The sequence below is a fragment of the Amblyomma mixtum genome, chromosome 2 (assembly GCF_055824585.1).
Source record: "Amblyomma mixtum isolate Tamu chromosome 2, ASM5582458v1, whole genome shotgun sequence".
NCBI lineage: Eukaryota > Metazoa > Arthropoda > Arachnida > Ixodida > Ixodidae > Amblyomma > Amblyomma mixtum.
In genome coordinates, this window is record NC_143013.1 from 109,768,352 (window position 1) to 109,794,408 (window position 26,057).

General features: G+C 49.2%; 1 protein-coding gene across 3 annotated transcripts in view; it reads left to right on the plus strand.

Moving 5' to 3' along the window:
- Positions 1-24,292, plus strand: part of LOC149360544 (WD repeat and coiled-coil-containing protein-like) — a 51,474-nt gene extending 27,182 nt beyond the window's left edge. Inside the window, exons 9-13 of one of the 3 annotated variants that reach the window (XM_089572382.1) lie at positions 508-603; positions 1,893-2,152; positions 8,070-8,111; positions 20,358-20,589; positions 22,367-24,292. In XM_089572382.1, coding sequence (XP_089428508.1) covers positions 508-603; positions 1,893-2,152; positions 8,070-8,111; positions 20,358-20,589; positions 22,367-22,912 — 1,176 coding nt within the window. In that variant the 3' untranslated portion in view covers positions 22,913-24,292. The remainder of the gene's footprint in view (positions 1-507; positions 604-1,892; positions 2,153-8,069; positions 8,112-20,357; positions 20,590-22,366) is intronic. The other 2 variants (XM_089572383.1, XM_089572384.1) reach the window with 2 other exon arrangements.
- Positions 24,293-26,057: the final 1,765 nt, after the last annotated feature.

A 26,057-nucleotide genomic window follows, 5' to 3' on the forward strand; every position in this document is an offset into this window, starting at 1 on the left:
AAGGTGCACCACTGCAGTTTCATTTCTTCAAACATGGCACTTCTTTTTTTTTATAGATTTTTGTGGTTTGAGGGGGTCAAGTAGTTGAGTATGATCGTTGGAAACATTGCAAGAAGATGTAATGTGTGGTCATCTGTGATTGAGCTTGACATCAGTTCTTTATGTGTTGCAGAAGTTGAATGATGGCCACACTGAGAATACATTTGCAGCCAAACTCGTTTCCCTGAAGAAAGCTGTGCCCAACACCATGTTCCCCACACAGAGAAGGTTGTGGCAAGCATTGCTACAACTTTTGTTCACTTCCTTCTGTAGCTTTCTGATCACGAGCGTTTGAATTGGCCACCACGGACAGGAGGAAAAAGGGTCCAAATGAAAAACATGGCAACATAAAAAAAGTGGGGCCGCCTTCTCGAGTACGAGGGCTTTGTGTGTGCCTGGCGTTTTTGGTTACTTTTGCTCGCATCTTGCCTTGCTGCTTGAACACAATGAACACCTCTCCCTCTGCAGCCCTCGTCGAACCTCATTGTGGTCGGGAGCAACAGTTGCCACACCCTGTACGTGTATGGCATCGTTGACGAGCAGCTCGAGAAGCTCCACGACATTGTGAGTTGCTGGGCATTCGCTCTTCTCAACTTTTTGACCGGCCAGTGTGCGGTGACAGGTGTCCGCCACATGTGTTCTGCGAAACAAGCTTTCTGCCTGCTCGTTGTCCAGAGTGCAGAATGTGACTTTGTTCTACTAAAATCGGGTTATACTCTTCAATGAGGACATTCCATGTAAATGTGTGAAGCTTGGAATCTTTTTCAATAGTAGGCCTGTGTACTGTGTGATGTCAGTGCACGTTAAAGAGCCCCAGGTGGTCGAAATTTCCGGAGCCCTCCACTGCGGCGTCCCTCATAGCCTGAGTCGCTTTGGGACGTTAAACCCCAATAAACCAAACCAAACCAATCTTTTTCAATAGTAATGCCAAGTAGTGACACAATCGTCATTGATTGTGGATGCTTACTGATGAAGACAGTTGATACCCTGTGACTCTGATAGTGAACATTGTATGTTTTCCAGTTTATGTGCACTTCACAGAAAAAGTTCAGAACAAAAATTTCATGCAGTGAAACTAGTATACATTGGCAGCAAGAATATGCAGCCAATTTATGTTGTTGCTTTTGTGCAAATGAAGAATAAAACTGTAAAAATACTTAAACTATGACGGCTTCATGGTACTCTTTTTCAGCAGCATTATTTAGTTATGCACTATCCCTTAGTATTGCAAAACAGTTGTTCACGCTAAATCGTTTAAAGCCAAGTTGGTTTCTTTCTCCGGCTTTTGTGGAACTCTCTTGATTGCAATATTTGTTTTTATATTACTTCTTATTATTGTTATTCTTATAAATTATTATATTCCTTCTTATATTACTGTTGTTGTGTTTTTCTGCAGTGTGAGGTAATAACTGTATCACTATACTTGCAAAGGATTGGACAGTCTGTGTTTATAAAACCTCGTCCTGTATAGTCTGTATACGATGAAATTTATCTTGTTTCTACGGCCCAGAAACATGGCAAGTTGGGCTCGTTGGTATATGTCTGACTAGCTCGGTGCTATGTCCCTGCTGATGTGCAGAGCATTGTATTTTTCACCATTTTTCTTTTCTTTGCATTTCTTGTTTTTTTTATATATCGAGTGGCAATTTGGGCTGTTGGTTCACCGAGTTGGTGCATGTGTTGTCATTCTACTTTTACGCGCTTACTTGAGAAAGCGCATCCTTTCTGCCCTCTGAACGAGGAACAACGGGCTGAACTGGACTGACGTGTGTGACGCCCGCTAAGCCTAACTGTACACCTGCACCACCCGCTAAGCCTAACTGTACACCTCGCCACCTGGTTTGTTGCTGCAGAACCTTCCCAAGGAGGAGCGTCCCAAGGGGGTGACAATCCACAACCAGGAGGCGCTGCTGATGATGGCCAAGCTGCCCGAGGAAGAGCGGCAGGTGCTGTCGCTGCCGCGCTCCGAGTTTGTTGAGTACGAGGTGGTGCTGCAGAGCATCCCACTGTCGGCCCAGCCCCAGGGGGCGTGCACTCTGCAGAGCCTGCTGGGACAGGCCGCGGCCAAGTCGTCTGCCTCGCTCGACAGCGCCGTCTCGGACCCCATCGGCAGGTGCGTCTCCACCTGTCATCATTCAACTGAACTCTAGCAAAAGTGACGCCAAATTTGGAAATGCCGGAAGTGTGGCACCACGTGACCGGGAGGGGGGGCGGAGCCAACGCATGGCGCCAAATTTGAAAACGGAGCGTTGTACGTAGTTTGAAAACTCATGCTTACGCATTTCTCCAATGCGGGGGCTGCAGTCATCTCTAACGTTTTATTCACAGGTGTCTAGCTGAACGTAATGCAATTGCTAGGATGCTAAACAGAAGCCTTTTCTTTGTTATGAATGGTTTTTGTGTTCAGTTCTACTCGCCAGCAGGAAGCCAGAAAGAAGCAACAGGCCATACTATTTGATTTCTTTACTGTTGCGAAGGCAGAAAATGGAGCTCCATTTCATGCTTATAAAGGCGTATACTGTTGACTGTTAATTAAACGAACAGTTTACTGCAAGCTGAGTGAGGTTAACTTTACAGACCAAGAAGCGAAGTTTTGAGGCTACAGGTGTGAGGGCAGTTAAAGCAAATCCTTTTGTTGTTGGCTAATGAGTTTGAGGTACAAGTGCTTCTGTATGATTGTAGCCAACATTTCAATGAGTGGTTTCTGCTCATTCCTCTTCATTGCTAAATAGGTACCTGTAAATGATGTAATCCACCTTTTTCACAAAAATTTGTCTGCTGCCCAGAAAACTGGTTGAAAACAAGCGCGTATGGGTAGCACAAACATGGTCTATTTCCACAAGGCATAAACTGCACATACTATACTAAGTGGCAGGTGTGTGCTTGACAGTTGGTGCCACCTGTCACCAGCGTAAACTGTCCGTGCGCACTAGAACCTGGCGGTTCGTTTTCAACCAGTGGAGCTCGAGAGAGGGCAGAGAAGGAGAGGTGCTACTCTAAGTGGCAGGTGCCTGTCACTTGCACCTGTCACCAGCATAAACTGTCCGTGCGCACTAGAACCTGGCGGTTTGTTTTCAACCAGTGGAGTTCGAGAGAGGGCAGAGAAGGAGAGGTGCTACTCTAAGTGGCAGGTGCATGCTTGATAGTTGCCACCATCTGTCACTTGCACCTGTCACCAACATAAACTGTCCATGCCCACTAGAACCTGGGGTTTGTTTTCAACCAGTGGAGCTTGAAAGAGGGCAGAAAAGGAGAAGTGCTACTCTCTGTCACTTGCACCTGTCACCAACATAAACTGTCCATGCGCACTAGAACCTGGCGGTACATTTTCAACTAGTGGAGTTCGAGAGAGGGCAGAGAAGGAGAGGTGCTACTCTAAGTGGCAGGTGCATGCTTGATAGTTGCCACCATCTGTCACTTGAACCTGTCACCAACATAAACTGTCCATGCGCACTAGAACCTGGCGGCACGTTTTCAACCAGTGGAGCTTGAGAGAGGGTAGAGAAGGAGAGGTGCACATGTGCGAAGTGGCCGTGAGAAAATGCAAATTCGGACAGTGCATCCCAAATAAACATTTTTTGTCTGAACTTGAAAGGTACAGTGGGTCCCTTTTTCTCAGATGCAGGTGACCTGCATGCACACGCGACACATCAGAGTTTTCTACAACATTTTTGTTTATTGCCTTCCCTCAAAGCACAGTTTTAATACATGTGATGTGCTTAGTTCTTTGCTTGTTTTGTTTTCTTTCGTTGCTTCATGCTATGAATCACTCATTTTCGGCTCTTTTTTTTGTTCTTGTCCTGCCTTCTTTCCACTGATGCTGCTAATATTGAATACGGAATAAGCTACATTGACAGTTCCATTATACAAAGGAAACCCAGTGCTGGGACACCAAAAATGCGATGAACTCTTCCTATGACATTCAAATGGTGGTGGTGGTTGAAACATTTATTGCCAAGCAATGCAGAGGGGGCAATCCCTGCCTCCCCTTACGTGGCACGAGGCAACCCTTAGGGGGTTGCCCTTAAAGGGCAAAGGACAGTACTTGGAGGGCTATCCTCTTCAAGGCGCTGGTCAGCAGCAGCAGAGCTGGCCAGGAGAGTCTCCCAGTATGACTCCGCTGCAGTTGGGGTTGGAGGGTGTGGGAAGGTGGGGCATGTGAGAAGGATATGAATAAAGTCTCCCGGTTTCCCGCAGAGCTTACAGGAGGAAAGGAACTGATCGGGGTAGCGGGCATGAAGAAGAATAGGGTAAGGAGCAGTACGGGCCTGGAGTCGGCGCCATTGGGAGGCCTGGGTTAGGGTTAGAGAGGGAGCCGGTGGTGCGTAAACGCGCCGGGTATCTCGGTAGTGGGTAAGGATATCTCTGAAGGTAAGCAGATGCTCCTGGGATGACGGAGGGGGTCCAACTCCAGCCCGGAAAGTGAGACCTTGGGCGAGGGAGTGGACCTCCTCGTTACCCAGGAGGCCTGCGTGTGCGGGGGTCCAGATAAGGGTTACAGGGCGGGTGGGGTGCCAGAAGCGTAGAAGCCGAGCCGCAGTGCGGGATATCAGGCATTCAGCGAAATTGGACGGGGCGGATTTTGATTCTGAGAGAATTTTGGTGGCAGAGGTGGAGATGAGAGCGAGCGTAATGGCTGCTTCCTCTGCAATTTCTGATGAGTCTGTGGTGATGGAGCCTGATGCGAGTAATCGGGCCTGATTGTTAGCGATGGCGAGGACCATGCAAGAGCCCGACGAGTACGCTGCCACGTCCACATAGGCTACCTCGGAACTGTCGCCGTAAAGCTTGTGCAGGGCTTTGGCGCGGGCTGCCCTGTGTTCTTCGTCATGCTCCGGGTGCATGTTCTTATGGATGGGATGGATGATGAGATGGGAGCGTAGGTCTGGAGGTAGGGGGGCCTCCTCGGTAGGATGGGTGGTCGGGGCGATGCCTAGCTGACAGAGCAGAGTGCGGCCTGTCGCGGTACTCGACAGGCGAGTCAGCTGTGCTGTTAGACTTCTGCCAGCTCCTCAAATGTGTTGTGGGTACCGAAGTTGAGGAGCCGGGCAGTAGAGGTGCTGGGGGGTAGGCGGAGGGCGACCTTCGTGAAACTCCTGAGGAGCGCGTTGATGCGGTCCCGCTCCTTCTGCTTTAGGGGGAGGTAGGGGAATGAGTACGCCGTGCGGCTTGTGATGTAGGCTTGAGCATTCATTTCTTTTTTAACCAGTTATTCAATGCAATCAGTACAGACCTACTATTACAAGGAACATTTTCCTATAACTCTTGCTCGTTTGGTTTGCTTTGTTTTAACATTCATGTGGCAAATCCAGAAAGTTCTCATGCATTTTATGATGTTCAATAGATGTGGTCTCTTACATGAAAGCATTGACTTTTACTTGGTCATTTCTCTCTCAATTCACTTTATGCTTTGACAGTCATGACGAGAATATTTTCACCTCTTGTTCTCCATATTTAATAAGCTGGCTATAGAGAAAGAACATGTTGGGTATTATGAAATCATTGTCTTGGATGGCATTTTCTACAAGTGAGGCAGTTCTCACCTCATTTATTTTCTCAAGAGCAGATATTTCCAGGATAGCACACTTACTCCCTGTGTGGCCTGGGCTTTGAGCAGCTGCCGTATATGAGTTGCTGTGGTCATAAGTGGTAGTTATGTCGCTTTACTTGTCCATTTGAGGTATCCCTCACTTTGTGCAGATTGTCAGATACTTTATTGGCCTTCCAATTCTGACAGGATTTATGATTTGTTTGCTTCAAAAGGACATTTGCTATCTCTTTTTATGCAAATCTTATTGAAGTACTAACATTATGCAGTCAATAAGAGCTGGTTTATGCATGGTTTTTATCCCCAACACCTGCCACAGCAGAAAAGCACCATGCATAGAATCCTTGAAGGACAGTAGGCGACAAAAGTCTCTGGACTGTTTGCCCCATAAATGAAGCTGATAGGTCTATTATTAGCCATCAGCTGGAGCCCATACTTGTGTAGGAGAAAGAACAGGGTTTCGACCTTCACTCCACAAGTGTGGTTTACAGCCGATGGCTAAAAATAGAACGCAGGTTCATTTATGGAGCACGCAGTCCAGATAATTTTGTCCCCTACTGTACATCTCTTCTTAGGCTGACCACGGTGTGAAAAGAATAGGGAGCTTTAAAGTAGAAAAAATGCAGTCGCCCTCCCTTTCTCCGACATCCCTTGTTTCGTAGGTAGAGACTTGTACATTGAATATTTGTCCCAAACAAGAAGATTGCTCGAATCAAATAAGAGTGTGCCTCAATTTTCATATTGCGTGAAAGTGTAAACGCCCCGCGTCGCAGAAAAGCCGGTGTTGGCGTTGCCGGCGGCGTGACAGAAAAATTGGACTAGTTGAAGAGGTGGTTGTTGCCAGACACTCCCATAGATGGCGCCAGCCACACCAGCGGCGAATAGGAAACCCCTGACCCTTGGGCCCTTGGGTTGCAATTCAGACGCTCTACCGCTATGCCACGTAGGCATGTCCATTCAGCTTGATTAAAGCGGGTCTTTATATTCACATCGTGTAGTCTTTCATATAATGACTGTGACTGTGAAAGCGGAAACAGTGACCTTGTTTGCGTGGGCAAGAGGAACCGCTGTCGCATCATACCTTTATAGGCGGAGCTTAAGTGTCCCCCCAATTTTCGGGGGGGTTTCAGTTATGTGTTATGTGAAAATATTGGAAGATATTTATAACGATTGCACAGCTACCATAGTCCTCCATAAAGTCAGCAATAAAATTCCAATAAGGAAAGGTGTCAGGCAGGGAGACACAATCTCGCCTATGCTATTCACTGCCTGTTTACAGGAGGTATTCCGGGGCCTGAAGATGGAACTGTTGGGCATAAGAGTTTATTGAGAATACCTGAGTAATTTGCGATTCGCTGATTACATTGTCTTGCTAAGCCACTCAGGACAAGAACTGCAAAGCATGATCAATCAGACAGGCAGAGCAGAATGATGGGGCTAAAAATTAACATGCAGAAAGCCAAAGTAATGTTCAACAGTCTCACAAGGGAACAGCAGTTCGCAATTGGTGGCGAGGTGCTGAAAGTAGTAAGAGAATATGTCTACTTAGGGAAGGTAGTGACAGCTGATCCGGATCATGAGAGGGAAAAAACTGGAAGAATAAGAATGGGGTGGAGCGCATATGGCAGGTTCTCTCAGATCATGAACGGCAGTTTGCCAATATCCTTCAAGAGAAAAGTATACAACAGCTGTATCTTACTGGTGCTCACCTATGGGGCAGAAACGTGGAGGCTAACAAAGAGACAACGCAGCGAGCTATGGAAAGAAAAATGATAGATGTAACATTAAGAGATCGGAAGCAGGCGGAGTGGGTGAGGGAACAAACGCGGGTTAATGACATCCTAGTCGAAATCAAGAGGAAGAAGTGGACTTGGGCAGGTCATGTAATGCGAAGGCAATAATCGCTGGCCCTTAAGGTTAACGGAGTGGATTCCAAGAGAAGGCAAGTGTAGCAGGGGGTGGCAGAAAGTTAGGTGGGCGGATGAGATTAAGAAATTTGCGGGAATACGATGGCCGCAACTGGCGAAGGACAGGGTTAATTGGAGAGACATGGGTGGGGCCTTTGCCCTGCAGTGAGCATAGTCAGGTTGATGATGATGATGGTGATCTTGTAAGACTAAAATGAAGGCTGGCGAGGAGAAAAGCTTGTTTAGTAAGTTGTGTTCGTTTATCACTAAAGGCCTCTTTATTAGTAAGAACAATCTAGATCAATGAATACTGATAGTTTGCTGTCACGAATTGCCGCATGCCTGTGCGTGGTGAAGCTGGAGTGTGGGGGGAACATGAAAACTTCACAGAGTTACGTCCATAGTATTGAAAAATGCGTTACCAGAGGAGCCTGCCTACAGATGCAAATTTTTTTTTTTTTTTTTCACATTTACACGTAAGAAGGCAGGCATAGAGCTGTCACAACAGAACACTGCAACCAGTGGTGGCCGAGTCTTGAGTGCCATGGCCGCACCGTCACCTTGTTTCATTGCAGACGGAGGGATTCCTACAGACGGGACAATCTGGCGGCCGAAAGGTATCGAGGCATTCAAACCTCACACTTCCACTGCAGCTGTCTGCAGGAGTTTTGCACTGTTCTTCTGGTTTCTTTGTGTTTCATTTTGTCTGCATTTTGCTCATCCCAATTTCGCGAGGGAACAGCTCATCAGTGGGCTTTCGTTTTTGAGTTTGCTGCAGTTACGCAGTGTCTCTGTGTCTGTTTGGGTGATCATTTATCGATTCTGTCTGGAAGGGTCAAGGCAAAGTCTCTTTTGAAAATTTTGTTTTTGTCGCACGATGTACTGCACGACGGTGCCGATCGTTTCCGTTCGTTGGCTTGTTTGCACCTGATTTTGCTCGTTTTGTTTGAATCTTCAATTTTGGCTTTTGTTTCGCATGCACATGCCAGTGGCCTCTGTTTGGTGGCTGACTTGGAATGAAGTTTGTCTGGTTCTTTGGTTCTTGCTGACCTGTTTGCTCCTTTCCGTCACAAAAAGGGCTGCTGAAAGCCATGCACTTCACACTCCAAATGCACAGGACCGATCCCCAAAGTTTCAGTGCAGAGTTTAAATGTTCTATAAACATTTATTCCAGTTATTTTGCACATGTGAAAAAAATTTGTGACAGATTTGTGAACCATTGCCAACACGACTCGCATGCGTTCATGTGGATAGTCAAAGTTATCTTCCCAGACCTTTAAAATCAGTACAGGAACGAGCACTGATTTATATGCATTGATAGTTATAGGCAGCACTAGTAGGCTCGGGACCTTTTACAGCCGTGTAGCATGAAGCCATCATCTGTGTGATTATTCCTACCAAAGGAAATGGTGGAGTAGTTCATGTTACTGAAGGACAGTTTGCAATTGACTCATTGCTACACAACCATCGCACATAAGGCTGTATGCTTGCTTTACCACTTGTGACGCTGCGGGTAAGTTGCGGCTGTTTGCTGTACATTTTTTTGGGAAAAGACCTGAGTTCAAAGTGCATCAGATACACCGAGGTAATGGTGTTTATTGCTGCATTCAATGGCGAGGTACTTTAAATCATGTCCAAATGTGCCATACTTGGCTACAACTTTTCTTGGCATGGAAGGAAAAGTTACAGGAGCAGAGCTACTAGAAACGTGTCACTCTGCCAAGTAGTTTCGGCTCTGTGGCATCAAGTTCAACACTGGTTTTGGTTTGGTTCCGTCTTTGTGGTCGGAGATAAGGAGTGCTCGCAATGAGATAAAGTTCATCTCCTTTGCTTTGTTTTGTTCTTTAGTTGCAACATTCTGCACATGTGATGGGATTAGAGAGGGAGAGAGCAACAAAAGGAAAAGAATTGAAAAAAATTGTAGGGCAGATTACACTCTTGTGTAAGACTGATGACACAACGATGCTGTTTGAGTTTGGTTCAACTAATTTAAGTGTGATTATACTCGTCATTTCTATCTGTTGTCGTCTGTAGTACCCCCCCCCCCCCCCTTCCTCCCAATATCAACGAACACTCAGCCATCAGTATGTACAAGTGTTTATTTCAGTACCACCCACAGACGCCTGACCCCCCCCCTGTCGTAGCAGACGACAACTAGTACAATAGTTTTCGTCCGCTCCAACAGGGGGCGTCAGGCGTCCATGGGTGACCTCATTACTGCGGACACAGCCACCGCTGTGCACGACTAACGGAACAACCTCTGGCTGAAACAGCATTGCTGTAAAAAGAGGAAATAACGGAGGAATTAAAAGGGAATGAGAGAAGTGAAATGCGAATCATCATCGCAACCTACTGTGCAAGCGTGACAACGTACCTCAGAAAGCAAGAAAGCAAAAGCAGTATGTGGCAGCTTTTCGGGGCTGGAAGTTTCCGCGGTTCCCACCCCGGGACCCCGTTGTCATTCAGCATACACTCACAAAAATGGTTGTGTGCACCGCACAGTATACTTTTGTTTTTACATTGCGAACCGAGGGCAGGCCCGAATGTTGCACCCAGTGGTCTTGTCACTGTCACAGGGGGGGCTACCAGCCATACCAACGACAGCTGGTGAATGCTGCACAGTACAAAAAATTCAGGGGGGCACTTTGTTCACCTAAAATGCGGTGAGGTGAAAGCCTCAAGCGCAGTGTTGCTGCTTGTGTCACTGATGCGTTGTTAAGATGTTCAGCTTTGCCTCTAAGAGTGAAACGCGACAGGAAAGTAAATGTACCTGTCTCGCATACCTCAGTGGACACCTGAACCTCGCCGTAAGGGAAGGGAGGAAGATGGGAGTGAACGAAGACACCGTATTCACTAGACGCGCCTTTGTTCGTTCCAAACCATTGAGCTGGCATGGCGTAGTGGTTAGCATGCTCGTCTCGCACTCCAGAGCTCGGGGTCCGATTCCCGAACTCGACCAATTTCTTACTCGATATTATTTATTTATCTGGCCTGACTAGAAAGGTTAATTAGGCTAATTGGGTTAACTAAACTGATTTCCGCTTACTTGGAGCATCACTATACGATCCCTTTGATTGGTTGCACGGCCACTAGCCAAAGTCCAATTGGCCCCGTTTGAAATTCGCGTACTGTGACGTCATGACCGTTCCGACCAATTGAAAAGCGTGACATTTCTGTCGACAACGGCTGCCTACAATGATGAGGCATTAAAGGCTTCCGCCTTAATACAAAGGTTGCCTCACTCCACTGTAGGTAACGCTGAAGGCACAGCTATAGGTCAGTTTCACCTGAGATGTTCTGAAATTTTTAAAAATCGGCTTCTTGAGTTAGAAAGGCACTTTTTTCGGCATAGCGTTGTCAGCACCAATGTGTGTCAGAATGTAGTTAAGACATCCTAATTAATGGGCTGGTTAACCAATATTGAGTAGGTGACTTTTTAACTATTACTGTTAGTCTCCTTCCTCTTTATTAAGAGCCATGCAGCCCATTGTATGCAATATCCATATCATGTTCTAGAATTTTGAAAATGCAGTAAGCTTCAGTGCTGTGGTCCACCAAACTTTGGCTTCTTCGGCGAGTTACATGCACTGGCGAGGTTGCTTTGCATGCAAGCTTTTTGAAAGTGCACATATTCGGCGCAGTGTAGGCAAAATTTGCTGGGCCACAGCACTGAGGGTAACTGCGTTTTTGAAATTATAATAACTGATATGGATGTTACTTACAGTGGGCTACATGCCTCTCAAGAAATGAGACTAACAGCAATCGCTAAAAAGTTAACTATTAAGTATCGGTTAACCAGCCTACTAGTGTTAGCACCTCTTAGCTGTTGAGAAGGAGCTAGCCTGGTGTATTAAGGGGAAGGAAGAACAGAGGGGTCGTAGTACGGCTTCAGTGGGGTCACGTGGACGGTTTCGCGGACACGGCGACACAAGTCCTCGGAGTGTACAACGGGCACAACGATGTAATTCACCGGAGAGATTTGCATGAGAACCCGGTAGGGACCATGATATCGAGCCAGCAGTTTCCGCGAAAGACCGGGAGTTGTGGGGGGCACCCAGAGCCACACAAAGGAGTCAGCTGGATAGGAGGTAGAGGCCTCGGAAGTGCCGCGGTCATGTTTTTGCTGCCACTGGATCTTTGTGGTAAATGAGCGAGCAAGCTGACAGCATTCTTCGGCATACCTGGGAGCGTCGGAGAGTGGCATGGACTCTGAAATGTCAGGCCAGTAGCGAAGGAGAGTCCTTCATGAAAATTACAAACAAGAAAATGCCTCTTCATTTTGTGTACAGTACTAACAGCATATCATTATTAGAAGTGACAGAGTATAAATATTTGGGCCTATGGATTACTAACAACCTTTCGTGGTCAAAACACATAGACGCTGTAGTAGCAAACTCAATGCGGAAACTATTTTTCTTGAGGCGCTCCCTAAAGTCATCCCCACCTAGTGTTCGTCTATTGGCGTACAATTCCCTCATCCGTCCGTTACTAGAATATGCCATAATCATTTGGGACCCTTTCATGTTAACAAACATTCAGAAATTAGAGCGAATACAGCATAAAGTAGCTAGATTTGTTTTTAACTCATATGGCCGTGCATCTGTAAGTGATCTCGTGAGGCGAAGTGGGTTACCTCCCGTCACTGAACGCAATCGTGTTTGTTGATTAAAGTTTTTTTTCCAGCTTATAAAAGGACATTATAAAGTTGATACCTCTAATTATTTTTCTTACTCCTCAGGTTATAACACGAGACAAAGGCATGCAGTAACACTAACCCCTTTGAACGCGCGAAATAACTGCTTTAAATATTCTTTTTTTCCGAGGACAATTACTGATTGGAACAAACTTAAAGGGTCAGTCTACTCACCGAGATGAGTGTATAAATAATGGCATATTCTGGTAGTTGGCACCCTATAACATCAATAACGAGGGGTCTGCGCCCGGTTTAGGCAGGAATTTATATTTTATTTCGGCGTTAAAAGTTGCGTAAAAAAGCATGGTGGCGACCCCAAACGTTCATTTTGTTCAAGAAAGTGGTAGTCTTTTTTTGTAGAAGCATAAGTGAATATACTACGTACCATTTGTATGCCCCAATGTCAGAGAAACGCACGTTTTGTTCTAGTAAACTGTAGAAGGCGTACCACTCTCTTTTTTTGTAAATCACATGAATATTTATAGTTACACGTACGCAAAACGCAGGCACATTCCCACTTTTAGTTCAGCGTATGCTAGCAGAGACGCAAAAATAAACTCAGCCTATAGTGGCGCCATCTGGTCGTCAGGACGGGAACCATTGCTGTAAACAAACCGACTCTCCACTCAAGCCTAGGAGCGGCAGAATCGTCGCTCTAATAATTAAAATAAAGCAAATTTATCTCTTATATGTTTTCTTATAGGCGAGATGAGACGAAGCGAAAGACAGGCGCCCCATTTATGGCCAGTGAACGCACTGAAAAAGGCAGCAACAACGAGAATTCAGTCCGAAGCGAGAGGTCCGGCTTCGACGGGCGCCGCCATGTTTGTCGCCGCGCGGCGGAAATCCAGATGGTTGCCAGATGAGGCTACCATCTCATACAGATGTGCTCCCACATTATTAAATTCTATTTTAAAATGTTCTACCGCACTCCTTGGCACCACAGCTGGCTAAACGGTAATTTGAGTAAAGAGCTATCGGTTGCCGCAAAGAAAATATGGTCGATAAAATTCAGTAGACTGACCCTTTAATAGCGAGACTGTTAATCAAAATTCTTTACTTCTGTTTGAAAAGTGCCTGTAAATGTTGTGAATTTGTGTGTGTTTATATGCTTGTATTTTGTTTTGTCCCACCCTGCTATGATCTGTACAAGATCGCACTATCTATAAATAAATAAATAAAAAAAAAAGTATCCATTGTGCAAGGGAGCTCGCGGCCGTACAGAAGAAAGAAGGGAGACAATCCAGTGGTGGTTTGCGTCGCAGTGTTATATGCATAGGTGACGAAGGGAAGAACCTGGTCCCAGTTGGAGTGGTTGGCGTCGACGTACATGGCCAGCATGTCACTGAGGGTTCGGTTGAAACTCTCGGTCAGGCCGTTGGTCTGAGGGTCGTAAGACGAAGCGGTTCGATGGATAATGCGGCATTCCGTGAGGGGGGCCTCAAGAGCGTCAGACAGGAATACGCGTCCACGGTTGCTGAGCAGTTCTTCCGGAGCACCATGGCACCATAGCACATCCACCAATTGTAGGGATGCGTTTATTAGACATCCTCGAAGAGACCGAACCGCTGTGTAGGATCTGGCAACGTAGACAGGCATAGCGAGCACCAAGAGAGCGGAGCAACTTTGTCGTCATCAGGCGCAGTGTAGTGTTGGTGCATGGCGGTAGTGGAGCCCGTCACAGTTGGCACACTACACTGTATTCTGATGCACTACATCGCTGACAATGCTACGCCGAAGAAAGTGCTTTTCTAACTTGCAGAACATGTTAGGTGAAACACCAAGCATAGTAGATGGAAGTTTCTAATTGTGCCTTAGAGCCAGTGAGATCAGCGGGAGCTCACACGGAAGTGTGGTAGTCCTGACAAAGTCGCTGTCATTTACTGCACTCGATTTTCGTCGAGCATAAATTTTGAAAATATTATAATGGTATCCATAAAAACCGCTGCAGGGGCTCAGTAGTTAGGGTACTCGCCTGTGAAACTAGGAGTTCCCGGTTTCAGATCTAGCCACAGGGGTCGCATTTTGATGGAGGCGAAACCCAGAGGGGGCTAGGTGCTATGTGATGTCAGTGCACTTAATTAAAGATCCTCAGGTGGTCGAAATTGTTCCCAGCCGTCCACTGCAGCACCTCTTTCTCTCTGTGTTCTTTCACTCTTCCTTACTGATAGTTACCCATTTCCTTTCCTCAAAACACCAAACACCAATTCATAAAAACATTGTGTTAAAATTTCTACTTGCGAATATTGTCACGTTGTAGTGACGGCAGTCCAGTGGTCAGGAAGACACCAGCCAGTCTTGGAAATGAAGCTGTTTATTTGGGCTGACTTGCGCCCGCAAAATAACTGACTCACTCGGCGACGGCGTAAGCAACAAACGTGCTCGTCGGTCGTCGAACTACGAATGCCCGCTGCTCGCGGCATCGTTCAATTTAAAGCCGGCAAGGAAACTTCGAGATAACAGGTCGAGATCATCTAGAGTAATCTAGAAACACGTAGATGCAGCTGTTCATGGCTGTGAACAATCGAGATAAGTCCGGTCGCTTCTCGCGTCACGAACAAAAATGATAACAGCCCTTTCCTGCAGCCTTGAGCGTGAACGAACAAACAATACAATGGCATTACCCCCCTTCCAAAGAAGCATCGTCTCGATGCTTTAAAATGAAAATAAACACGGAAAATGAAACTTCGAGTGCTTTAGCGTTCATAATATGGCTTCAGGCGTACGACATGTACGACTTCCGGGCGTGGGCGGCGTCGCTGAGATGCTGTCGTGGCATCGGGGATGACTTCATAGTCGAGGTCACCGATGCGACGGAGAACCCTGTACGGGCCAAAGTAGCGTCGCAGCAACTTTTCGCTCAATCCACGGCGGCGAACTGGCGTCCATATCCAAACCCAATCACCTGGCTTGTAATGCGTGTCTCGTCGGCGCAGATTGTAGCGTCGGGCGTCGGTGTGCTGCTGGTCTTGAATGCGAAGCCGCGCAAGTCTTCGGGCTTCCTCGGCGCGATGAAGGTAGGCGGCGACGTCGAGATTGTCTTCGTCGGAAACGTGCGGGAGCATTGCGTCGAGTGTTGTCGTGGGCTTCCTGCCGTATACCAGCTGGAATGGGGTAAACCTGGTTGTCTCCTGGACGGCAGTATTATAAGCGAAGATCACGTAGGGCAGAATGGAGTCCCACGTCTTGTGTTCGGCGTCGATGTATATGGAGAGCATGTCTGCGATGGTCTTGTTCAGACGCTCTGTGAGTCCGTTGGTTTGTGGATGATAGGCAGTGGTCCTCCGATGGCTTGTCTGGCTGTAGTTTAAAATGGCTTGCGTGAGCTCCGCTGTAAACGCCGTTCCTCTGTCTGTGATGAGCACTTCCGGGGCGCCGTGTCGCAGGAGAATTTGTTCGACAAAAAATTTTGCGACTTCTGTTGCGGTACCACTAGGCAACGCTTTTGCTTCGGCGTAGCGGGTCATGTAGTCGGTGGCCACGATGATCCACTTGTTTCCTGATGAAGAGGTCGGAAAGGGGCCGAGGAGGTCCATCCCTATTTGCTGAAAGGGCTTAGTTGGCGGTGGTATGGGGTTCAGGAGTCCGGATGGTCTAGTCGGAGGCGTTTTGCGTCGCTGACACTCACGGCACGTTTTCACGTAATGGGAAACGTCGGTAGCTAGCCGTGGCCAATAGTACTTCTCCTGGATGCGGTGCAACATGCGAGCAATCCCGAGATGTCCTGCAGTCGGCTCATCATGACATGCCTGCATAATTTCTTGCCTGAGATTTTTGGGCACGACAAGAAGATGCACTGTCCTGTTCGGCGCGAAGTTCTTCTTCAGGAGGATATTATTGTGAAGGACGAAGGACGACAGTTGCCGCTTGAACCCTCGGGGAGGCGATGCGGTCTTGCCTTTCAGATAATCAACTAGGCTTTGCAAATCAGGATCCGAGTGCTGCTGCTGCGCGAAACTGCTGGCGCTTACCGGTCCTAAGAAAGCGTCGTCGTCTTCCTCTTCGGGTGCTGCGTCGACAGGAGCTCGTGACAAGCAGTCTGCATCGGAATGCTTGCGGCCAGATTTGTAGACTACAGTTATGTCGAATTCTTGAAGACGCAGGCTCCAACGAGCAAGGCGGCCGGAGGGATCTTTCAAATTGGCTAGCCAGCACAGAGCATGGTGATCACTCACAACCTTGAATGGTCGTCCGTATAGGTAGGGGCGAAATTTGGACGTGGCCCAAATAATGGCGAGGCATTCTTTCTCTGTCGTCGAATAGTTGGCTTCGGCTCTCGACAGTGAACGGCTAGCGTACGCGATAACTTTCTCCTGTCTGCCATTTTTCTGAACGAGGACCGCTCCTAAGCCCACGCTGCTTGCATCGGTATGAACTTCGGTTTCGGCGTTTTCATCAAAGTGCCCGAGCACAGGAGGGGACTGTAAGCGGCGCTTCAGCTCGTTGAAAGCTTCCTCTTGTGGCCTTTCCCATTTAAAAGGCACGTCAGCCTTGGTAAGTTGAGTCAAAGGTTCAGCGATGCGCGAAAAGTTCTTGACGAATCGTCGGTAATAAGCGCACAATCCAAGGAATCTGCGTATAGCCTTCTTGTCATTAGGCTGTGGAAACTCTGCGATCGCAGCCGTCTTCTGGGGGTCTGGGCGAACTCCATCCTTGCTTACGACGTGACCAAGGAACAGCAGCTCCTCGTAGGCGAAGTGGCACTTCTCTGGTTTCAGTGTCAGGCCTGAAGACTTGATCGTTTCCAGCACTATCCGAAGCCTTCTGAGGTGGTCTTCAAAGCTTGAGGAGAAGACAACAACGTCATCTAAGTAGACTAGGCAAATCTGCCACTTCAAGCCTGCGAGCACCGTATCCATTACTCGCTGGAACGTCGCTGGGGCAGAGCAGAGGCCGAATGGCATCACCTTGAACTCGAAGAGTCCGTCTGGCGTGATGAACGCAGTCTTCTCGCGATCTCTTTCGTCGATTTCAATTTGCCAGTAGCCGCTCTTCAGGTCCATCGATGAGAAGTACTTAGCGTTGCACAGCCGGTCCAGTGTATCATCGATGCGGGGGAGGGGGTAGACATCCTTCTTCGTAATGTTGTACAGGCGGCGGTAATCGACGCAAAAGCGAAGGGTGCCGTCTTTCTTTTTCACTAGGACGACTGCTGCTGCCCAGGGGCTCCTCGATGGCTGTATGACGTCGTCACGAAGCATTTCCTCAACTTGCTTGCGGATAGCTCGGCGTTCTAGCGGCGATACGCGGTAGGGGCTCTGTCGCAGTGGTCGCGCGTGTTCGTCTGTGACAATGCGGTGCTTGGCAAGCCGGGTTCGTCGCACATTCGATGCTGATGAGAAGCAATCGGTGTACCTTTGAAGAAGACTGCGTATTTGGTCTTGTCTGCTCCGGGGTAATGCCGGGTTGATGTCGAACGTGGGTTGATGGCCTTGGTCAGATAGTTCTGCGGGTTGGTCGGGTAGGGCAAATACGTCTCTGATGTCTGCCAGCTCGTCGAGGAAAGCGATCGTCGTACCTTTGTTTAGATGCCGGTATTCTTCGGTGAAGTTGGTTAGTAACACCTGGGCTTGGCCATTTCGGATTTTGGCGACTCCCCTCGCGACGCCTAATCCTCGATCCAGGAGTAACTGGGTGTTCCCCTCGATAACGCCTTCGGCATTTTCGATGTCTCCAGTACCTATGCCGACGAGAACACTTGATCGGGGTGGCACGCTCAATGCTTCATCGAGGACGTTTAAGGCAACGTGATGAGTCGCGCTCGTCGCAACAGGTATGGCTTTTTCCGTGGAAAGCTTGATCGACTTAGATCGAAGGTCGATGATCGCCCGATGTTCGTTCAGGAAGTCCATTCCCAAAATCACGTCTCTCGAGCATTGCTGTAGGATCAGGAAGGTTGTCGCATAGATTCTCCCATTTACAGTAACTCTCGCGGTGCAGCGTCCTGACGGCGTAATCAGGTTGCCACCTGCGGTGCGGATCAGCGGGCCATCCCAGGTTGTTGTTACCTTCCTGAGTCGGACAGCGAGTGGGTCACTCATGACAGAGTAGTCAGCTCCCGTGTCCACCAAGGCAGTAACCGCGTGACCATCGACCGTAACTTCAAGGTCACTTGTACGCGTTCTCGTATTGTACGTTGTCTTCGGTGTCCGATCACAGCTTCGTCGAGTAGTGAGGCTGCGGTGGGCGTACTGCGACGTTACTTCACTGGGCAGCGGTAAAAGCTTCAATTCTGGCCGCGTCGTCGTCGTCGGTATCGTCGTGGTGGCATGGTCTTGAGTACTCATCGATGGAGGATCTTTGTCATTGCGCGTAGAAGCAACCTCACCTCCAGAGGCTGCTTTATTTAGTTTAACCTTCGGGGGCTGGGGGAGCGTCCATGCACGGCGTAACCTCGGCTAGGAGATACAAAGCGCTGGGACGATGGCGACGGGGAACGTGATAGGCGGCTCGGCGATGAGTATTCTTCCCGACGTAAAAACTCCTCGATTTCGGCTGCTCGCTGGCCGGGTCGGGGTTGTGGGGCGTCGTAAGGGAACCCTCGGATGCCCATTCTCCTGTATGGGCAGTACCGGAGAATGTGACCGGCTTCTCCGCAGTGGAAGCATTGTGGGCGGCGCTGGTCGGGCGTTCTCCACTCGACGCATTTCCTCGGCCGTGTACGACGCTCGTAGGACGGGCGAGTTGGGGCGAGAGGGCGGCGCTCCAGCGCAGCTGGCTAAGGGCGATAGGGGCTTGGGTCCCGTCGTCGAGGTACAGGACGGCGCACTGCTGCGGCGTAAGTCATGGCTGGAGGCTCCAGAGGCTGCGTGGTAGACTGGAGTCAGGTCTTCCGGCGAATAACTCAAAGGGCTGGCGTCCCGACTTTTAGGAGTTGGCCGGTACCTGGAAGGCTACCCAGCACCTCCACCAGATGTCACGTTGTAGTGACGGCAGTCCAGTGGTCAGGAAGACACCAGCCAGTCTTGGAAATGAAGCTGTTTATTTGGGCTGACTTGCGCCCGCAAAATAACTGACTCACTCGGCGGCGGCGTAAGCAACAAACGTGCTCGTCGGTCGTCGAACTACGAATTCCCGCTGCTCGCGGCATCGTTCAATTTAAAGCCGGCAAGGAAACTTCGAGATAACAGGTCGAGATCATCTAGAGTAATCTAGAAACACGTAGATGCAGCTGTTCATGGCTGTGAACAATCGAGATAAGTCCGGTCGCTTCTCGCGTCACGAACAAAAATGATAACAGCCCTTTCCTGCAGCCTTGAGCGTGAACGAACAAACAATACAATGATACGTGGCAATATTTCATTTGCATTTGGCGTTGTGCTTGACACTGAAAATACTTGCTCCTGCACTCCCATGGCACATGGAAATGTTGCCTTTGTAAGTGTTTGGTAAAAGTGGTATCGCTGTTCATAGTGATATATATTTACAGTGATATACAGGTTACAGTGATATATTTTTCTCAACACGCTTGTGTTTTTTTTTATTTGTCACTGCAGATCAGTTTTAACTCAGCAATGTACTGCTTCCTCGAGCTGAACAGAGCTATGCAAACTCGAGCTGCAGTTATATTCAGCCATCGACAGACCTTTATTTATTTATTCACCTCGCACCTCCACCATTTGCAGAGGGGTTTATTGGCCTAAAAAGCACAAGGCACTGGACAATGCTCAGCAGTAACACTGCCACTACCGCATCAAGTCGTTAAAATTATTTGCTTGCTTGCTTGCTAGTTTGTTTGTTTGTTTGTTTGTTTGTCCATTCATTCATTCATTCTCAAAGGGGCACGAGGAACATTACATAATGGTAGAGGTGAGTGGTCAAATTATAGGTACCTAACATGATTGTAGATGGACTTCAGTGGCGGCTCTAAGGGATCCAGGGTTGATGTTGGTGGCCATTTTCGATGGAAGGCCATTCAAGTCTTAGGGTTTTTGAAGGAAAAAATGCTCATGATACGTTTGGCAGGAGTTTACTGGGGATAGACGACATCAGCGAGGTTACTGTGGGAAATGCAGTTTTGAAATATGGTTTTAGTTTCACCACGCAAAGAAGTTTCTTTTATCCTTCTCAAACGTTTGTGGTCAGGTGCTCTGAAGCACCCTTTCCCCGCTATCCCTCGGTGTGCCGAGGCTGCAGAATTGGCGAGAGAGTACGCTGTTGTCCGCTGCAGGTACAGCAAGACCCCGCAGGGTCCAGCGTCAACGGCCAGCTCCAGCCACCTGCTGGCCGGGGCAGGTGAGCTGAACCGGTGCGACCCCGCAGCCACCATGACCTGGCCCCGGGGCCTGCTGGGCGACCTCAAGAGCCACCTGCAGGCATCGTCCGCGGCACCCCCTCCGCGGCCGTCCTCGTCAGCCACCAGCGAGAGCCACCTCGCCCACCGGGCTCAGGCAAGACGCTCGGTGCGCGCTCCCCATGGCTCGTGTGCTAGGGCGGTCTCCCTCCTCTCGCCTGTTTCGTCCAGTTTGCGCTGTTTTCTACCAGTATCATGAATCTACCCCGACTAGTGCAAAGGCAAGATAACCGCTGGTCCTTAAGGGTAACAGAGTGGATTCCAAGAGAAGGCAAGCGTAGCAGGGAGCGGCAGAAAGTTAGGTGTGCGGATGAGGTCAAGAAATTTGCGGGGACACGGTGGCCGCAACTGGCGAAGGACAGGGTTAATTGGAGAGACATGGGAGGGGCAGAAAGTTAGGTGGGCGGATGAGATTAAAAAGTTTGCGGGGATACGGTGGCCTCAACTGGCAAAGGACAGGGTTAAGTGGAGAGACATGGGAGGGGCAGAAAGTTAGGTGGGCGGATGAGATTAAGAAGTTTGCGGGGATACGGTGGCCGCAACTGGCGAAGGACAGGGTTAATTGGAGAGACATGGGAGGGGCAGAAAGTTAGGTGGGCGGATGAGATTAAAAAGTTTGCGGGGATACGGTGGCCTCAACTGGCAAAGGACAGGGTTAAGTGGAGAGACATGGGAGGGGCAGAAAGTTAGGTGGGCGGATGAGATTAAGAAGTTTGCAGGGATACGGTGGCCTCAACTGGCAAAGGACAGGGTTAATTGGAGAGACATGGGAGAAGCAGAAAATTAGGTGTGCGAATGACATTAAGAAGTTTGCGGCGAGGCGATACGGTGGCCGCAACTGACAAAGGACAGGGTTAATTGGAGAGACATGGAAGAGGCCTTTGCCCTGCTGTGGGCGTAGTCAGGCTGATGATGATGATGATGACCCCCGACTAGCCCAAACTTATGCCTTGTTTGAGACAACGTTCTGGTAACCCCGCAGTGCCCAGTTTCTCGACTCTGCTACGTACCACTTGAACGCTGTGTAGTCATTAATACATGGAACATGCATGCAAAGTTTAATACAGAGTTTGATCTCAGCGTGTTCTCAGCAGCCGGCACTGCCTTGTTTGAGACAACGTTCTGGTAACCCCGCAGTGCCCAGTTTCTCGACTCTGCTACGTACCACTTGAACGCTGTGTAGTCATTAATACATGGAACATGCATGCAAAGTTTAATACAGAGTTTGACCTCAGCGTGTTCTCAGCAGCCGGCACTTTCCATCAAAACGTTCGACATCACTAGGTAGCTTTCAGCCATGCATTCAACAACTCTTTGTTTCTCATTTTGTGACAAGTTTTGTGCGAAGAATAGGAAGACATTTAGTGGATGAAAAAATCACCTGCTGTCCCTGGGCCTTTGAGTTGGTTTGAGGCCTTCAAGTTGAACTTTCAACTCCAACTAGCTGCACAAAATGGACCAAATGCCCATTGTCTCAAATTCACGACGTACAGGTGTCTCAAATTTTAGCGACTCATAAATTTCAGACAGTGTCTTTTGAAGAGGTAGTTATTTTTTTTATGTGGTGCCTTCTTAATTTGGTCATTAAACGGTTTGAACTAGTTTATTAAGAACACATGTTGCACTCGTGCAGACTTTCATGTCCTCAGCTCTCTCAGGCTTCAGAATCTTCAATTTTATGCCTCCTCAAGCGTGCTTGTTCACTTCAAGCGATAAACCGCTTAATGCTTTTGTGATTGATTTAGTTACCCTGGTCCATATGATTGGTGAGTGTTGTTTCCTCCTGAAATGGCTAGTCCATTAGGCATTTTCTTTTTGACTCGCTCGCAACAATCCCGCGGTCCCGCTCGTCTCAGCACGCTTAACCACGTGCCCCATGTGCGCAGGACCCGACCCCCCTCGTTGAGGACCTGACCAGCCTGTTGCACTTCCACGAAGCCGGCCGCAGCCAGGACCCGCCACCGGCCAATGACCTCCTGGACCTATCGAGCCTCCTGTCGGGCGGCGGGCTCTCCTCGTCCGAGCTGCTCGTGGGACGCAACTTCGAGGAGCTGGACGGGGACCTGGGCCGCCTCGGCGGGGGCTTCCACGAGGAGTTCTTCAAGAAGTCCTCGGGAGACGGGCGCCAGGACGTCGGCAGCAGCGGCGGCGGCGGCACTCCTCGCACTCCCATGACGGCACCAGGAGGCTCGCACACACTGCCGCGCGCCGCGGAGCACGCGGCGCCGGCGGCCGCGACCAGCACGCTGGGCTCAGTTGCCTCGCGGCTGGCCGGCCTCGAAGGCTGCCTGGCCGCGCTGGGCCGCAGCCAGAGCCGCGAGCTGCAAGAGATCAAAGGCGAGCTATCGGCCATTCGCCGCCTGCTCATCTCGGTCCTCTTCCACGTGCTGCCAGAGGAAGCGAGGAGCGACGCCGTCGCCAAGTACACGTGAGCTGGTGCTGCCACCGTTAGGCCACCGCCAGCCGCGAAGCGAAAGACTCGAGCGGGGAGAGAGAGCGACGACCGCGACACACGCGAAGGTTCGTCTCTGTCCGCATTTCGTAGCCGGGCACGGAGACGCTGGAGAGCACCGCTGGGTCTGAAGGAGATGCGCACCAACCTGTGGTACGTCATCGAGCAGCCGACAGGTGTTTGAGCAGCCGCCGACCAGACCACTCGGCCTGTCCATCAGTTTGTGGCTGCAGACTGTGCAACCTCCATGCTCAGACCCGAGTGAAGAGCTACTGGCTCCGGTCCGTTCACTACGCACAGCCATGGGGCATGTCACCGTCAGCTTTGTGGGGTAGCTGTGTGCTCTTCCCAGCCTGTGCCATGGATGGTTCTCTTTTATAATGCGCTTGTGTGACTTTGCACCTGAATTGACGTGGATAATATTGTGACATGTTTCATGGGCAGCGTACCTGCTGTATACAGCTTGCAGTAGTATGTCGCTGTTATTTTGTACAGGCCTACGCAATACTATTGTGGACGGGGGGTGTAATATTTTCACGACCTGAAGGGGAACGCTTATGTGGGCACGGAATCATAAAGACGGGAGTGTGCACTCTCTTGGTGCACAAACCACAACCGTGTCCCCAGGTCACCAGCTAGGTCACCAAGAATTCCAGTGCAGCGATGTATCAACACATTTTTTGCTCACTACTTTCACTCGGCTGTGGTGTGGCATGGAACATTGGCAGCTGCCTCTTTCTTTTTTTTCTTATTTTTTTCCTTCTTGCTCGTTGGTCACAACTTCTCACAGCATGGGTGACATCCATGACAAGTCAGTCTCGGGGCATGGCACATCTGTGCAGACGGGCTTTCAAAGCTTTGCTGCAAAACTCAGGCCACAGCAATGCAACGAACCCACTGAAAAGAGATGCCATTGCCTCTGTTGCAGACGTGGGTAAATGCTAGTGGCAAGAAGCAGCTCGGTGCGCTTTTGTCTACCGTTCAGTGTTGGGATAGGTACGTATACACACATGCATTCACAAATATACATTTAGGCAGTCTTGCTTGCACAAAAGCGCCCTTCCGTGGACAGGAGACAAGACTGTGGTGACCTTGGAAAATGGCGCTGGGGAAAAGTCGCGGCCAGAAAGCACATCCAGTTCTCTGCTCTCAAAGGACGTTTTCTCACGTGCCTGTGTGTATGTGTGTGTGCGTGCAGTGTGCGGGGGGGGGGGGGGGGAGAGAGCGAAAGCCCCCAGCAAAACGGGTTTGCGTCACAGCACAACAGTTGGGCTACATACTTCGGAGTATGGGGCCCCAGGGTTGCCTTGCCTTCTCCTCTCCAAAACCGGGTCACGTTAGATTGACTTCAAAGCACAGAACCTGGGGCAGGGGTGGGCGGGGAAACACGGGATGGGGGGGGGAGGGGGGAATATAGAGGGCAGAAGCGCAAGGCGAACCAAGCGGTCACTGCTTGCGATCACCACTGGGCGTTGAGGCATGTCTGCCGAAGACGTACGCAAAAACGGTCGCCACCAACTTGTGTGCTGCGAGGGTGCGTATGATGTCGCTTAATCTACTATTTGACGCATGTTCTTTGTACATACTATACATAGAAGGATAAAAGATGATAAAAACAGCTTTAAAAAAAAATACCAAAGATGGGGAGCAGGGTGGTCAGACAGAATTGCCGCACAGCCACTGACGGCAAGTCTTGGCATGCAAAACCGCTCAGCAGTTCCTGCCAGACACAGATGACAGCTGCCGGTCTTGCTGTTGTTACAACAATGGGGAAGGGGAAAAGAGGGGCATCGTTTCCTTTCAGCTTTTTTATAGGATTTATAAATGCATTTGTAAATGCGCGTGTATGTTTACATCATAGGGCAACCATGAGCCAGCAAAGAGAAGTGGCTTCCCTGCAGTCTAGGAGCGTTTGAGTATGAGTGGGCAGCTGCGTATTCTTGCGCAAGCTTTTCCAGTTGTTCGCACCTCCAGTTGAGGGCTGCCCGGTGCCAGCGACGTGTGCAGGGCGCGCCCCAAAGAAGCAGGCCTCAGTGCTGACTCCTCGGCGTGCAAGTGTGGTCAGTATTACGTGCAACGTAGAAGCAGCTGTGGTTGATGTGGACGTGTCTCGCTGCTGGATGCTCGTGACAGGCAGGCATTTGTTGTTCCTGCGGCTCCTACCTTGGTTTGTCCTTGTGCAAGCACACATACCTTTGTCCCAGTAGCAAGCAACCAGGAATGCAGATTTCATGCTAACAGGAGGCTCGAAAACTTCTTTAGTCGTTATTTTTCATTTATTTTGTAATGATTAGAGCGGCGAGGGAGGCTACACGAATGATTCAGTGCAAGCGTACCAACCGTAAGGGCTGCCTCTTCGAGATTCCATTTCTTGCGAGCGTTGAGGAAATTATTAACAGCTGACAGAGGATGCCATGCCTGCCCATCGACTGCTCGACACGCTAGCACGGTATGGTGGTGGCATGATCTTTTCATCTTGTGCTAACTCCAGGAAGCTTGGTCGACAAAATAGTGCTGAAAGGACGTGGGTGAAGTGGTACAGGACTGCACAAGCACCGACTTTCAGCCCTCACTTGTGTCATCCTGTGTCACTTTGTCCATGTCCTTACTGTGCTGTTTCATTGAGCATTAACTACCAACGAGCCCAGACATGCATTTTATGAAGCTTCATACTTTTCTTTTTTTCAACTGTAGCTGCTCTTCAGCTGTTTCACTGCAACGTGCGGATGATCTTAGGTTTCAAAGCACCTTTTACTAAGCTTGCAACCTTTCTTTGAGGCTGTAAGCATGCTCGCCTGCAGTTGAAGACGTAGCAAGCACAGGCACACACTTTTCATTACCTCGGCAGCGGTTTGGGACAAGTATGAGGTTTGCGAGCTTGCACATGCCATCGTGTTTTGGAGCTTCTGCAGAGCGTTGTTTCCTATTGCTGTTTTGAGCTTCTAGTTGAAGCCCCTTCAATTTGATATTGCAGACCTCGGGTTGTTTGTCTTTCGTCTTGCAGGGGACAGTGCAGTCAGGCCAGTTGGCATATACTCGAGTACAGAAACAGCACAAAAACTGGACAAGAAAAAGAAGTCACACACAAGAGTGCTGTCGTCTGTTGCTAGTTCCCTGAATACTTT